Below are 16,193 nucleotides of genomic sequence, written 5' to 3'. Positions count from 1 at the left end.
AAAGTGTAGCAAAGTCGTCAGGCCAGTTCACCTCGTGACACGGCCAGGAACTGGAACGCCGGCACGACCAGACTGGGCGCCACCAGCACGAGCACGCCGCTGTAACCCGCTAGGCGGCGCTGCAGACTGGTGATCAGGCTGTTCACGCCCACATACGACAGGATCCCGAACTGCAGGGGACAATGTCAGCTGCATTAGCACTGTCGAGCCCTAGGTGGCACTGTTAACACTGATAAACGACAGGTGTCGTTCAGAATCGTTCATCTTGTACAAGATAGTGACCGCAAAACGCAAGAAAAATCTGACCTGTCAATTGATACTCCTGGAGTCCAGGTTAACAGGTAAGTACTCACCCCAAGATCAGCAGGTGTAGACTAACCCCAGGTGAGCAACAGGTGTAACTCACCTCGTACAGACAGATGGTGGCCACCAAGAAAGTGGCGACGATGCGTGCGGAGTAGCTGAACCCGCGGGACGGGTGGTACTGTACTGTACTGTACCGGTACACGTGCGTACCGCGTGCGGTACTGTACTGTGCCGGTACACGTGCGTACCGCGTGCGGTACTGTACTGTACCGGTACACGTGCGTACCGCGTGCGGTACTGTACTGTGCCGGTACACGTGCGTACCGCGTGCGGGACTGGTGGTACAGCACGGTACCGGCACACATGCGTACTGCGCGCGTACTCACCTCGTACAAACAGATGGTGGCCACCAGGAAGGTAGCGACGATTCGGGAGGAGTAGCGGAACCCGCGGGACGGGCGGTACAGTACGGTACCGGTACACGTGCGTACCGCGTGCGGGACAGGTGGTACAGTACGGTACCAGCAAACATGCGTACTGCGCGCGTACTCACCTCGCATAAACAGATGGTTGCCACCAGAAAAGTAGCGACGATCCGTGCAGAGTAGCGAAACCCGCGAGACGGGTGGTACTGTACTGTACCGGTACACGTGCGTACCGCGTGCGGGACGGGTGGTACTGTACTGTACCGGTACACGTGCGTACCGCGTGCGGGACTGGTGGTACAGTACGGTACCGGCAAACATGCGTCTTGCGCGCGTACTCACCTCGTACAAACAGATGGTTGCCACCAGAAAAGTAGCGACGATCCGTGCGGAGTAGCGGAACCCGCGATGTGGGCGGTACAGCAGCAAGGAGAACGACTCCACCTCCAGGCTGCAACACAGGAGTGAGCAGTTTAGCCTCAGCTGGAAACTGTTTGTTTATTAGCACAAAATACATAAAACAATACAAAAAAGAAAGCATAAAAACACTGCAGGTGCATGGTGAGGGAAAAGCTTAAACGGCTTATACTACGGAAATGTGTTTCTGAACGTGGATTTTGGAGCATTTTGACGAGACTGTCACACGGAGTACTAGTATCATTAAATCACTACCACCATGCGAGCCTAGTAAATCTGTGTGGTGGATGGTTTATATCAGTTTGTACTCAAGCCACTTGCTCAATCTCAGCTATAGACGATGTTTCAATGGATCAACGAATGATTGATTTTTTGCACTTTTACCCCATTTTGGCATTTTTACAGTTACTATATTATGGCTTATATCCCCATCTTCACTGCCCCGTGTTGGTTCCCAGTTATGGCAGGTATGATGCGGTATATGTGGTCGATGATGAGATGGATTATATATTTGTTACAAAGTGTGCGTGTATATACACTATATATCTGCATTAAGAATTGTCATAGGAATGTGCCGTTACTGTTTCCGCCTCTTTAGTTCTTCCGCTGGCGTTCTCCTCCGCAGAAGGTCCCGGATGTGAGTCACGTGGTGTCCCGACAGACCCGGTACCTGCTGCATGATTGGAAGGAAGGGAACTTCAATCCTTGAGTGTAGCCGGAAAATCACAACTAGTGAACATGTCACCGGAGCGGGGTAACAAGCACAGCATTATTCTTCAAGTTTCTTGATAGAGAAATTAGAAGTGTCGTCTTTAAGGCACAACAGTATAGTTGTAACTATGACTATACGACTAACTATATTGCTGCGACTATGATGTTTTCATGTTGTTATAAGTGAAAGATGTGTGCAAAAGTCGAGAAATATCCTGAAAATTTGACCACCACAACATGCCTCAGCAATTTGAGCCCGCAAATTCAGACCGCAACTGACCATGAATCATTTATTCTTATAGTCTGAAAAGTCAAAGCCTTTAGACCCGGAGGCTTGTCTCGGCCAGTGATGTTGAGTAATCCAAATAAAGGTCATGAATCTACATGAATCAAATATCGCAGTCGGTATGCTTAAAGTAGCTCAGAAACCCGACACCACCTGAGTCAGGCTTGAGGCTGTCCCGTGTGGTCTGCACCTGTCCATCAGCGCCCCCATGCAGGTGTGCGCGTACTGCATCACCAGGATGAGAAGGCAGATCAGTACCGGAAGCTGCTCCACCAGCGGCTGCCCGGGGAAGTACTGGGATGACAAAATGGATTCAAATGTTAATCTCCAGTTCTACATAAAAATAATGATTTATACCTGAAGATAATTAGGTCGCGAGTTCGATCCCAGTCCGAGTCATACCAAAGACTTTAAAAATGGTACATGCTGCTTTCTCTGCTTAGCACTCAGCATTCGGGAAAAAGTATGGAAGTTGAACACACACCACTACCAGTGAACTAGCCCCCTGTTGTAGTGATTGCGTTGTGTGGCCCATGGGCTACTGAAACGGAGATGGGCACCGCCCTATGCGCCACCAGGCGCGGGAAGGGTTTAAATTTAACTGAAGATAATTAGATTTACAATAGTATCTCATTAGTAGCTGCGCAGAAAAGTGCGAGAAAATTATAGATAAGATGTGTTATTTTCATGATTTGTGGTCAATTATGAAAGCAAAAATGGATTTTTGTTAATTGGCTGTTTTGAGATTACAAATAGGTAAATAGATTTTTATGATGTTTATATGAAAATCACAGAGAAAAGTGTTTTTATTTGGCAATAAATCGATCAATCAATTAACCAACCGATCAATCAATCAACTAATCAATCAAAGCTTGTATCTGCGAATTATATTCACCCAGAGATTCTGACTATCCAGACACTCCAGAGCGTGGCTCATCTACAACAGCAGCCAGACAGCGGAGTAAAGGAGACCGATCTCGGCCCCCAGCAGACAGGAACCAATCAATCAATCAATCAATCAATCAATCAATCAATCAATCAATCAATCTGCGAGTTTTAAACTCACCCAGAGGTTCTGACTATCCAGACACTCTAAAGCGTGGCTCATGTAGAACAGCAGCCAGACGGCGGAGTACAGCAGACCGATCCCGGCCCAGACCAACCGGGAGTCAATCAACCAACCAGCCAACCAATTAACCAACCAACCAATGAAAGCTCACCCAGATGTTTGGGTTATCCAGACACTCCAGAGCATGGCTGAGGTAGAACAGCAGCCAGACGGCGGAGTACAGCAGACCGATCCCGGCCCCCAGCAGCCGGGAGCTGGCGGACATGCAGGCGAAGAATGGGTAGTAGTCGATCCCCAACTCTGCAACCTTCGCGATGGCGTAGAAAACTGCAGGGAAGAAAATCACAGTTACTTAACCCTCAGCCAGCTAAGACAGCCGTGAAGTGCCGGATTCACACTGGTAGTGGGTCAGGCAGTAGTGAGCAGGTTAAAGCTTCTATTTCATGGTGTAAAGAAAAGTTAAGCCACATATTTCCTAGGTTTGATAAGTTAATGAGTTAGTAACTAACCAGCTAACAAGCCAGGAAGGCAGTAGGACCCGAACAGTGTCAGACGGCTAGGGATGATAAGTATGACTTAATGATGATAACTAACCTGCTAACCAGCCGGGGGTGCCAGGAGGACAGTAGTACCCCAAAAGCGTTAGACAGCTGGTTATGGTTGATAAGTTAATGAGTTAATGATGATAACGAACCAGCTAACCAGCCGGGGGTGCCAGGAGGACAGTAGGACCCGAACAGCGTCAGGCAGCTGGTTGCCGTGGCACCGAACGCGCATGCGTACGCCAGGCGGTGTCGGGTGTCATCTAGCAGGTTCGCAGGGCTGGGGAGGGGGAGGAGATGTCAATCATGGGGGCAGAACCTGTCAATCATCGGGGCAGAACCTGTCAATCCTTGGGAACATTCAGTCAATCATCGGGGCACAACCTGTCAATCATCGGGGCACAACCTGTCAATCATCGGGGTACAACCTGTCAATCATAGGGGGACAACCTGTCAATCATCGGGACACAACCTGTCAATCATTGGAGCTCAACATGTCAATCATTGGAGCTCAACATGTCAATCATTGGAGCTCAACATGTCAATCATTGGAGCTCAACATGTCAATCATAGATCCTGTCAACATATAGTATGTTTACACAGAAATTTAAATTCACTCCTTAAAACCTTGTGAACCATCTTCCGAACTTCCTTTCCGGCTCTGTTTTTATGTTCATTTCCAAGTCCAGCATTCTTGCAACAAGTGAAGTTACTGGGCCTATGACTTACATTATTGCATGGTCCGACATCAGACTAATTGTTGACCTTTGTGCCGGGCAGCTCAGGAAGGCTTCATACCCCCAAGCATAACAATGACTCACTCTGACAGACAAATCTGTTTTTGTCTCTAGCGAAACCTTTTGAATAGGTGATAGGTGAGGTGAGGTGAAACCCTTTGAACACCTAACCAATCAGTGCAGCGCAAACGGCGTTACCTGTAACGTCACCTCAACCTCCATGTTTACAAACTTTTCACTTCACACATCCCCGAAACCACTCCAGACTGTAGGGTGTACGTTGGGACAACTTGCAGGGATTTGAGGCTTTGATGGTATTATTTGGAGTCTATAAACGACCGGGATTTAACATTTTTCTGCTGTTATGTGAACCATGAGACAGACAACAAACCACAGACCTTACAGATTGATATCGAAGTTTATTGCAGCATGTTTAGACATTGTAATAATAGGAAACAAGATGGTTCTTTAGATATCATCAAACGGTTGTGAAATTCATACATCAGTTGCGTTCTTTCATCTTCTAATTTGAGACATGGTGAAAAATTATCCTTCTATGTAAATGATGAACATAAGGAACAGATTCTGCCTGTACAAAACTTGCACGTCAGCTGTGTTCCTTAGTTTCACTGTGAAAACTGACGAAAGGCCTGAATGGCACCAAAGAGATTATGAAGACTGAATCGCTTTAGTACAGTACTCTACAATTGATCTTATTCGGAGTGAATTGAAAGAATGAAAACACTATTATTTCTTAGTAAACAAATATGGAAGAGTGGACAATACAGGTTTTCCAGGCAGAAGAGGCGTTTCGTGTAAAATATCATTAGAGCTCTATTCATGAAGCCGTGTTGACAAAAGGCATGCAAATGATTAACCGTAAAAACGCCAGCCCTTCACATGTATCTGTACTTCCTGACACAGTGGTCACCGGGATAAGCTACAAACACATGCCCATCCTCTGTCACAGCCACCCCACGGGGTTCACTAAGTCTATCCCCATCATCACTGCTTGTGTTGTAAGTGCTAACGGTGGACACCCAGGTGCCGTCTAGCAAGAACATTTGAAGTTTCCAGCATCCTGTGGCTGCCACAATTATGTTCCCCCTGCTGTCAGCTGACACGCCTAAAGGGCCAGATATTGCCTGATGAGGATTGTCAAGCGCGCCAAACTTGTGTCTGAAGTTCAGATTCATGTCAAACACCTGAACGCGGTTGTTGTTTACATCTGACACAATGACGTTGTCTTCTTTGTCAACACAGACAAAATTTGGCCCAGAAAACCCAAACTGTCCCTCCCCCTGCCCCTGCCCTCCCACCTGTTTCACCAGTGTCCCATCTGACTCAAACAGGAAGATGCTGTGTTTTTCCTGATCAGCTACAACAACCCTCCCACCACTCTGTACTGCCAGGCCCCAGGGCTCTGTGCAGTATTCACCCAGAGGAAATTTATTGATCACATCTCCTGATGGTGAAAATTTCACCACTTCCTTCACAGAATTCACCACTATGGTGCCATCAGTCTGAACTGCAACTGATGCAGGTGTGGCGGTGGTTGCAAATGACGAACAAAACTCCCCACTCAGATCAAACACCTGAACACGCTGGTTGCCATAATCAGCCACATACAGCCTGTCCCCCCTGACTGCTACATCTATAGGCCTGTCAAACTGCCCCTGCTGGCTGCCTTTCTGTCCAAACATTAGTAAATGATAGTTCCTACCAACATCTACCAGCACAGGGGGACACAAGTTACCCCCTCCCCCTGAACCCCCCCTCCCGCTGTAGCCCCACCCCTGTCTCCTTGTGCCTTCTAGTTCCTCCCCTCCCCCTGTGATCACCCGCACCACATGCTTCCCTGATACTTGTGGCCTCCAGTCTGCTTCAAATACGCCCTCGCTGATTTCTCTAGTGTCTAATGTTACACACTTATCCTCATTATTATCTAATGTAGCCCACTGCCCCTCAGCAGAGGTGACTGTGACCTGAGGTGTTCCCTGAACTTGCCCTTCCTGTGGTCTAAAGATCACAGTAGTCGGCAGACTTTCTACTGGAAGCTCAGTGAACTTGATACCCGTATCGGATACTGAAAGGGTCCCTGGACTACGCTTCAACATCTCTTCATCTGCTTGGAATGATATGCTATGCAGTCTGACGCGTGACGTCTCTTTTTTTGTTAGGAGTTTAAGCCTGTCTTCTAGCTGCTGCCTGAGTGTTAGAATTTCTACATCATTGTCTCTATCAAATATATCTGTACAAAGTTGAAGGCCAGCTTCATTAGATACTATAACCTTTTCTAACCTTTGCTTTTCCATCTGTAGAGAACATATTTGATTACTTTCCATCCCCTCCAGGTTGCGTCTCAATTCCCTTTCCTCCTCGTCCAGTTTGTCTCTCAATTGTGCAAAAAGTTTCTGTATTCTCCTTTGTTCCAGTTCACAGTTTGTTGTGTGACTTGTAAGTTCTTTGCCGACAGCGCTGGTGGTTTTCTTCATATCTTCCGCTGTGTCCTGGGATTTCTGCAGTAATGTCTGTAGTTTAGTCCTGACCTCCTGTGCGACCTTACTGACCTCCCTTGGGTCGTGGTCCGGCCCCGGTCGGTGTTCAGTGATGGTGCAGTCTCGGCACACGAGCTTGGCGCAGGGCTGGCAGTAGAACGTCATGCGCAGATCGGTGTGCTCAGGACAGTACTGGGCCCGGGTGTACTTTGACCTGCTGCTGGGGTTCGTTAGGTCATGCAGAGTGATGATGTAATGGTCCTTCAGGACAGGAGAGTTTCTATGGCCAGTAAAGCAGTTTCTACATAACAGAAGTCTGCAGTCCCCACATATGCTCTCTATCCTGGTCCCCGACTCACACATTTGACAAACAACACGAGCTTCTTCACTGTTATGCAGGGCTCTAAAGTCCAGCAATTTGTTGATGTAGAAGCTCGGAGGCAGACTTGTAACACCTGTTCCCTGTAGACTCACCTGTTGTCGACAGGTAGGACAGGTGAATTGACTACATCCCTTTCGCCATTGTTCCAAACACCTGGCACAGAAGGTGTGAAAACACGGCAGGACTCGCGGGTCGTTGTAGAGGCTCTTGCAGACGTCACAAGTCAGAAACTGATCATCAAACTCGTCTGGTGGAAAGTTTGGGGCAGCCATGGTTATAATGTCACAGCAGTTATGTGTGGTTTTAGTTATCGAAGGTCCCCAAAGTCAGAAGGAACTTTACTTGCTGCAGACTGACGTCTTGTTTAAAGTAATGCCTGGAGAGAAGTGACGGAAATTGTTCCTTGCTAAATCTGGGCAGGATCTGGGAATGGTTGATGATTGGTTTATAGAGGCCGGTAACGAACGAGTCTATTGGACATCTGATTAGATCATTTCAGGACTTTCACCAGTCACATGGCAAAGCCACGAGGCAAGCTACAATTGTCCTGCAAATGGGCAAAGTTTAGTCGTGATAACAGTTTGAAGTCCAGGCTGACAAAGGTACACTGACTCTCCAAAGAGTATAACATTTAGGTACAGGGTATTTCGGGATACCTATCGACAGGCGACACCATGTTCTATTCTATACGTACAATAATCACCAGGTGTATTTTGCCAGCCAGTAGGTACCCAAATTATGAGTAACGAGGCTGTTTAACGTGGTCGAGACACGGAGATGTCGATTAAATCCATGTTTATAGATGTCTATCTCTGTGAGATTTTGATTAGTACCTGGCTGTCAGAAAGTAAGGGAACGTCAGAGGAAGTTAACGATCTTCCCCATACCCCCCCTCACTTTTCCTTGGGGACTTGGTGTGCTATATCCAGTTTGCACATGCTGTCCTCTAAAAAGAACTACCTCTGTCTATTCATTATCATTAGCATGCATCGTGCTGTCTTTCGTTATTTTTGCTGCATAAAAATGTAAAAAAAAGTTTCCGTTTTCGTTGCACAATCAACAGGAGTTAATAACTACCTGCCTGTTTGATGTATGCTGCAATAAGGTCTGTACCTTAATGATGTGCTCTTTAGAGAGTCAGAGTGTACATTTGTCAGCCTGGACTTCAAACTGCTATCATGACTAAACTTTGCCCATTTGCAGGACGATTGTAGCTTGCCTCGTGGCTTTGCCATGTGACTGGTTAAAGTCCTGAAATGATCTAATCAGATGTCCAATAGACTCGTTCGTTACCGGCCTCTATAAACCAATCATCAACCATTCCCAGACCCAGCCCAGATTGTAAGGGGAACGATGTCCGTCACTTCTCTACAGGCATTAATTCAACAAGACCTCAGTCTGCTGCAAGTAAAGTTCCTTGAGACTTTGGGACCTTTGATAACTAAAAACACAGAGAACTGCTGTGACACCTTAGCCATGGCTGCCACAAACTTCCCACCAGACGAGTTTGATGATCAGTTTCTGACTTGTGACGTCTGCAAGAGCCTCTACAACGACCCGCGAGTCCTGCCGTGTCTTCACACCTTCTGTGCCAGGTGTTTGGAAAAATTATGTTATCTATTCGCCTGTCCTACCTGTCAGCAGCAGGTGAGTCTACATGGAACAGATGTCACAAGTCTACCTCCAAACTTGTACATCAACAAATTGCTGGACTTTAGAGCCCTGCATAACAGCAAGAAAGCTCGTGCTGTTTGTCAGATGTGTAAGTCCGGGACCAGGGTAGAGAGCATATGCGGGGACTGCAGACTTCTGTTATGTGGAAACTGCCTTACTGGCCATAGAAACTCTCCTGTCCTGAAGGACCATTACATCATCACTCTGCATGACCTGAAGAACCCCAGCAGCAGGCCAAAGTTCACCTGGGCCCAGTACTGTCCTCAGCACACCGACCAACGCATGAACTTTTACTGCCAGCCCTGCGCCAAGCTCGTGTGCCGAGACTGCACCGTTACAGAGCACCCAAAAGGACCAGATCACGACCCACAGGACGTTAGTAAGGCCGCACAAGAGTTTAAAGCCGAACTACAGACATTACTGCAGAAAGCCCAGGACACAGCTGACGATCTGAAGAAAACCACCAGCGCTGTCGGCAAAGAACTTACAACCATTGCACCAAACTGTGAACTGGAAAAAAAGGAAAATACAGAAACTTTTTGCACACTTGAGACAAAAACTGAACATTGAAGAAATGGAAATGAGAGGCAAACTGAAGGGAATGGAAACTATGCAAATGTATACTCTACAGCGGGAAAAGCAAAGGTTAGAAGAGACTGTAGAATCTACTGAAGCTAGCCTTCAGCTTTGCACATTTATTTTAGATAAAGGAAATGATGTAGAAATCCTCACACTCAGGCAGCAGCTAGAAGACAGGCTTAAACTCCTAACAAAGAAAGAGACGTCACATGTTGGAATGACCGTCATATCACTTGAACTAAATGCAAACAAGTGTAGTCCAGGGGCCCTTTCTGTAGCCGATACAGGTTTTAGGTTTACTGAGATCCCTGTGGAAAGTCTGCCGACTACTGTGATCTTCAGACCACAGGAAGGTCAAGTTCGGGGGACACCTCAGGTCACAGTCACCTTTCCCTTGGGGGCAGCGGGCTACATTAGATGATGATGAGGATAGTGTGTAACGTTAGACACAAGAGAAATCAGCGAGGGCGTTTTTGAAGCAGACTGGAGGCCACAAGTATCAGGGAAGCATGTGGTACGGGTGATCACAGCCACAGGGTCAGGAGAGGAAGGTACAGTGGGTATGGGTACAGGGGATGTGGGTACAGGGGGTGGGGCTACAGGGGGTGGGGGTACAGGGGGTGGGGGTATAGGGGGTGGGGCTACAGGAGGTGGGGCCAGAGGGGGTGGGGGTATAGGTCGAGGGGGCAATCTGTTTTCTCCTCTAACAGTAGATGTCTGCAGTAACAGCCCCGTATTAAGGTTTGGGCAGAAGGGCAGCCAGCAGGGGCAGTTTGACAGGCCTACCGATGTAGCAGTCAGCGGGGACAGGTTGTATGTGGCTGATAATGGTAACAAACGTGTTCAGGTGTTTGATCTGGGTGGGAACTTTTGTACCTCATTTTCAACCGATGTAAACCCTTTGTCACTTGCATGTCAGACTGATGGCACCGTGGTGGTAAACTGTATAAAAGTGATGAAATTTTCCCCATCAGGAAAACTGATGCACGAATTCTCTCCTGGTACATATTGTAGGCCCTATGGTCTGGCAGTACAGAGGGATGGGAGGGTTGTTGTAACTGATAAGCACAAACACAGCATCTTCCTGTTTGAGGCGGATGGGACACTGGTGAAACAGGTGGGAGGGCAGGGGATGGGGGAGGGGCAGTTTAGCTATCCAGATTTCGTTTGTGTTGATAAAGAAGACAACATCATTGTGGCAGATAAAGACAATAACCGTGTTCAGGTGTTTGACAAGAATCTGAACTTCAAACACAAGTTTGGTTAGTATGGCAGAAAGCCACAGGACATGTGGGGCCCTGCAGGGGTGTCAGCTGACAGCAGGGGGAACATTGTCCTGGCAAGTTGTTTCGATAGAACTGTTGGACACAGTAAGAAGCTTCAGGTGTTCCGATCAGACGGCACCTGGTTGTGCAATATTACCAGTGCTGGGGATAAACTGAACCTTCCCCATGGGGTGGCTGTGACAGAGGATGGACATGTGTTTGTAGCTGATACTGGTGACCACTGTATCAGGAAGTACAGATACATGTGAGGGGCTTACAATTACATTTTTCAATGTAAACAGTTGCTAGCCTAATTTGTATCTTAAAACAACAATTGTCACAAATATAGTAGCTATAATCGTTTGCACAAACTGGTTCAAGTATGTATGCGGAACGTTTGTTTGTTAGGTTAGTAAACACTGAATATGATTACGTTGTAGACTTACCGTTATCAACTGATAAGATATGTACGTGGACTGAGGTGGTCTGGTTCTTTCACGTTTTATCATTGTGGACTCATTGTTCAGTTTTCACAGTGAAACCAACAACAACATTTAAGTATTGTACAGATAGAACTCGTTCCTTAGGTATTTGTTCATTAGTTAAAGTTAAGGATGATTTTTCTCTATTTTCCTGTTAGAAGAGAACTTGAGGTCCACAGTTGAGTTCCGTATAGATATACGTGCTCGAGGTAACACTATATCGAAATTCTATTTCACTATGTTTCAAGTTGAAAGACAGAAGAAAAGCTGATATAGAAATGTCAGGAATATCTAAAAAAACAACCTGTTTGCTATCAATGCAACGTCTGAATCTGCCGCAATAAACGCTGATATCAAGCTGTTGGTGTTTTGTTGTTTGTCTCGTACGCGTGTTCCTTCATATAACAGCGGACAGGGAAGGATGGCCCTAAACCCTGGGCATTATTTAGCCTCCAATGAGACTTTGAGACTTAATTACTTCCACTAAAGTCTATTATTCCTTTTAGCTGTCCCGGCCAGTATCAGCCCTTTACAATCACAAGCGCACCCCGCCACACCCCTACTCACAACCCTGAGAACATGATGAATTTGTTTACAAATCCAAAAACCTAGCAATTCCATTGGTAAAGCCTTATTACCGATACGACATTGTCATGGAAGTGTCTGACATGTATGCTAAATTTTCAGTGATTTAGTGATAACCACATTTTTGGCATATACTTGTATTTCGCTTCCACCATAACTGGACATCTAACCCCGTTCAATAAGAGTTTTACAAATTAATTCCACAGAGACATGTCGTGTTCGTACCAAAATGGCCGCCAATATTTAGACCCTTGCACCCTTTCCATGTCAGTATTGTAAATAATTTCATCAGAAGGCTGGGAGGAAGCTTGCATCTGGCTTTATAACCAAAACTGTGCTTCGGAATTCCCCATTAGAGTCTGTTTTCATGTTGATCTTTCAGTTTTGTTGTACTTTAAAATTTGTTGTCAAATACGAAAAACACAAAATTAAGGAGAGTTGCTTGATAACAATCTAGAATATTGCCGTCTGAATAATATATTACATATCGCTTGGTCTGACGTCAACCAAATTGTCTACCTTTAGTGAAAGGTGGTTCAGGCATGTCTGATGTCTCCAAGCAACGGCCCTCTGACAGCCACACCCGCTTTTGTTCGCCTGGTAAATCATTTGTTTACTCCCGGCCAATCAGCCCCGTACACCTGACACCACATAGATAGAAGCAGAATTTTTACTTTCATTTTCACATACAACAACAGGAGTGTGGAGAATTCTTCACAGTTTGATCTTCACCGGACCAAAACCTCAGAGAACTGTTCTTTAATACTTAAAAAACGGTAGAAGCATGGCTGCTGCAAACATCCCACAAGAGGAATTTGATGACGAGTTCCTGACTTGTTGTGTGTGTCAGAGCCTCTACAACGACCCGCGAGTCCTGCCCTGTCTTCACACCTTCTGTGCCAGGTGTCTGGAAAGATGGCGGAAAGGAGAGAGACAGTTCACCTGTCCTACCTGTCGGCAACAGGTGAGTCTACAGGGGACAGGTGTCAACAGCATACCTGTAAGTTTCCACATCAACAGGTTGCTGGACTTCAGGGCCTTGCGGAGGAGTGAGGAATCCCATGCCTGCTGTCAGATGTGTGAGTCAGGGGCCAGGGTGGAGGGGACTTGTGGGGACTGCCGTCTCCTCCTGTGTAAGAACTGTATAACATCTCACGGTAACATCCCCACACTGAAGGACCATTACATCATCACCCTGGATGACCTGAAGAACCCCAGAAGCAGGCAGAATTACACCCGGGCCCAGTACTGTCCCAAACACACAGACCAACGCATGACGTTCTTCTGCCAACCCTGCGCGAAGCTCGTGTGCCGAGACTGCACCATTACCGAGCACCGACCGGGACCAGACCACGACCCACAGGACGTCAGTAAGGCCGCACAGGAGGTCAGGGCCGAACTGCAGACATTACTGCAGAAAGCCCAGGAAACAACTGAAGATCTTAAGAAAACCACCAGTGCTGTTGGCAAAGAACTTACAACCATTGCAACCAACTGTGACATAGAGGACAGGAAAATACAGGAACATTTTTCCAAGCTGAGAGGAAAACTGGATGAGGCAGAAAAGGAAATGAGAGGAAAACTGAGGGAGATGGAAAAGACACAAAGGGAGCCTCTGCTGAAGGAGAGGGAAGTTTTGGAGAAACTTAAGGTCCACAGAGATGGACTTCATTCCTGTGCAAATGTCTTAGCTAGAGGTAATGATGTAGAAATTGTCACACTCAGGCAGCAGCTGGGGGACAAACTAAATCTTTGCAGCGGAAAAGAGTCAATTCAACACGAGGGATTGAAAGTCTTTGATCAGATAATGTTTCAGTGCAATGAAGAGATGATGGCATGTAGCACAGGGTCTCTATCAGTGTGTAGAATCATTGACTTAAGGTTTTGAATGTAAAAAAATTAAAAGGCAACATGACATGTGGGACCCTATGGGGGTGTCAGTTGACAGCAGGGGGAACATAGTTCTGGCAAATGCTAGGAGTACAGCTAATAGTGTTAACCACAAGCTTCAGGTGTTTCGTCCAGACGGTAACTGGGTTTCAACTATCAGCAGTGATGGGGACAAACTAAACAGGCCCCACGGGGTGGCTGTGACAGAGGACGGACATGTGTTTGTAGCTGATGCGGGTGACCATTATATCAGGAAGTACAGATATATGTGAGAGGGATTTTCCAAGTAAACAGTTGCTGGACTAATTCGTATCTTAATTAAAACCACAGTTGTCCCTTAGAGCTTCTATAGCAGATTGCATGAAACGCGTTTAAGTATATACATATACAAATTACATGGGTGCACACTGAATAAGATGATAACGTTACATTGTAGACTTAGCGTAGTAACAAATAGGATTTGAGTACTGAAGCGTTATCTGGTTTTATCATTGCGGCCTCTCTACAGCTGTTTTTTTCAGGTAGAATATATGAGACTAATGTATTGGTTCATTGTTCATGTTGAAGGATGGTTTTTCACCATGTTTCAAGTTGGAAGATAGAAGAACTCAGTTTATCGATGAAGAAATTTCACAACTGTCTGAGTATATATCTAGGAACATAACCTGTTTGCTATCATGGTAATCATAACGTCTAAATCTGCTGCAATAAATTTTGTTTGGCATCAAGCTGTTTGTATTTTGCTGTTTGTCTTCTGTTCCTTCATATAACAGCGGAAAGGTATGGATTTTGTACCCACTGGTCATTGGTCATTGTTTAGACAATTACTTCCACTAGAGCTTTTTAGCTGTCCCAGCCAATATTAGCTCATTACTGACGCAGGCTCAGTACCCCCTCACACTCACCCCTTATCATACCCCCACTCCTATTCACAACCCCTGCCTATGCAGTCCCTACTCACAGCACACCCCTATTCATCGACCCCCCCCCCCCAAAAAAAAAAACCCCAGCCCTTTCGCCTTACCAGCAGCCCAGAGTTACTAGCTCTACTCTGGCACAGGCTCAACACCAATCCTATCAGAACTTACAAAAAGGATACAATACATGAGCTCAAGTTTCACTCTCAGTGTCAAATAGTCTACAGTCACACTGAGAGGCAAACTTGGGTCTGACTACGTATATTGACTCCCCAAAACTGTGTATACACATTTTCTGTCAGACTGTCTTCGTGTATTAAGGTAAGTTCAGCCTTGGTTTTTTTATCAGGGAAGAGGCTTGTGGCCTGATAATAAATTGAATGTAGATAAGATTTTGACTGACATGTTGCCTGACCTGACGTCACCCTACCTACCGGCCCAGGTAGGTTTCAGGCCCCCAGGCGTAACGATGGCTCACTGACGGACAAACCTGTTTTGAAACCAACTTTCAGACCTGACCAATCAGTGCGGCGCAAACGGCGTTGCCTGTGACCTCACCACAACGGAAACGAGTTTGACCCAAGCCTTTCATTTTCAAACATTCAAACAACAGACCAGACTGCCGTGTATGAAAAGAGTTCTTCTGAATTTGAAAATGTCAGCGGACCAAAACCACAGAGACGTGTTGTAACAACCATGGCGGCTCCAGGTCCTTCCCGTCCACATCAGGCGGATCTAGAAGAAAATGACGTCGGCGATCTTCCAGTGGACTTCATGGCCGGGCAAAACAGCAGTAAGAAAGTTCGTTCCTGTTGTGGAATGTGTGAGACTGCAGCCAGTATAGAGGGGACGTGTATGGACTGCCAACTATGGCTATGTGGGAACTGTATGACTGCAGTCCACAAAAACATTCCTGCACTGAAAGACCATTACATCATCACCTTGTATGACCTAAAGGGGAACACACACGGGAAGTGCTGTCCCAAACACACCGACCAGCGTCTGGAGTTCCACTGCCGGCCCTGCGCCAAGCTCGTGTGCCAAGCTTGCACCGTTGATGAACACAGACCAGGACCAAACCACGACCCACGGGAGGTCAGTGAGGTCGCAGAAGAGTTCAAGGCTGAACTACAGACAAAAGAAGGGAAGGCTCGGGATACAGTTGCTACTCTGAAGAAATCTGACAGCACTATTAGCAAAGATCTTGCGAGCATCACAACAGAATGTGAACTTGAAGACAGGAAGATACGACAAGACTTTACAGAGCGGAGAGTAAAACTGGGTGAGGAAGAAAAGAAAGCTAGAGATCAACTGAGGGAGAAAGAAGCAACCCAGAAGGAGCCTCTGCTGAATGTCAAGAAAGGTTTGAAGGAGACTTTAAGATCCTTAAAAAAAGGACTTCAGTTCTGTACAGATGTTAAGAATCAT

General features: G+C 46.4%; 2 protein-coding genes and 1 long non-coding RNA gene across 3 annotated transcripts; 2 read left to right on the top strand and 1 right to left on the bottom strand.

Moving 5' to 3' along the window:
• Positions 1–3,407: 3,407 nt before the first annotated feature.
• LOC118407588 lies at positions 3,408–7,644 on the bottom strand. Its single transcript, XR_004830165.1, has 3 exons — positions 7,466–7,644; positions 3,909–4,036; positions 3,408–3,541 (listed from the first exon to the last, which is right to left on the bottom strand). It is a non-coding gene; the product is annotated as an uncharacterized LOC118407588 (long non-coding RNA).
• A 1,205-nt stretch (positions 7,645–8,849) lies between these two features.
• Positions 8,850–10,893, top strand: LOC118407548 (tripartite motif-containing protein 3-like). The gene is made up of 3 exons (XM_035808025.1): positions 8,850–9,552; positions 10,073–10,436; positions 10,641–10,893. The coding sequence occupies exons 1-3, from the start codon at positions 8,850–8,852 to the stop codon at positions 10,891–10,893; spliced, it is 1,320 nt and encodes a 439-aa protein (XP_035663918.1).
• A 1,849-nt stretch (positions 10,894–12,742) lies between these two features.
• Positions 12,743–14,120, top strand: LOC118407547 (E3 ubiquitin-protein ligase TRIM56-like). Its single transcript, XM_035808024.1, has 2 exons — positions 12,743–13,655; positions 13,984–14,120. The coding sequence occupies exons 1-2, from the start codon at positions 12,743–12,745 to the stop codon at positions 14,118–14,120; spliced, it is 1,050 nt and encodes a 349-aa protein (XP_035663917.1).
• The last annotated feature ends 2,073 nt before the right edge of the window (positions 14,121–16,193 follow it).

Source organism: Branchiostoma floridae, unplaced genomic scaffold, assembly GCF_000003815.2.
Source record: "Branchiostoma floridae strain S238N-H82 unplaced genomic scaffold, Bfl_VNyyK Sc7u5tJ_1421, whole genome shotgun sequence".
NCBI lineage: Eukaryota > Metazoa > Chordata > Leptocardii > Amphioxiformes > Branchiostomatidae > Branchiostoma > Branchiostoma floridae.
The sequence above is the reverse complement of the archived record's forward strand: the minus strand, read 5'-3'. Positions and strand labels throughout refer to the sequence as shown.

Excerpts from the sequence above, each read along its gene's own strand:
- LOC118407548 (XM_035808025.1), top strand. The coding sequence starts at position 8,850 with ATGGCTGCCACAAACTTCCCACCAGACGAGTTTGATGATCAGTTTCTG. Across the intron at positions 9,553-10,072 it reads TACAACCATTGCACCAAACT|ACACAAGAGAAATCAGCGAG; the intron begins GTGAACTGGAAA and ends GTGTAACGTTAG. Across the intron at positions 10,437-10,640 it reads GTAGCAGTCAGCGGGGACAG|GCCCTATGGTCTGGCAGTAC; the intron begins GTTGTATGTGGC and ends TACATATTGTAG.
- LOC118407547 (XM_035808024.1), top strand. The coding sequence starts at position 12,743 with ATGGCTGCTGCAAACATCCCACAAGAGGAATTTGATGACGAGTTCCTG. Across the intron at positions 13,656-13,983 it reads TGCAAATGTCTTAGCTAGAG|ACGGTAACTGGGTTTCAACT; the intron begins GTAATGATGTAG and ends TGTTTCGTCCAG.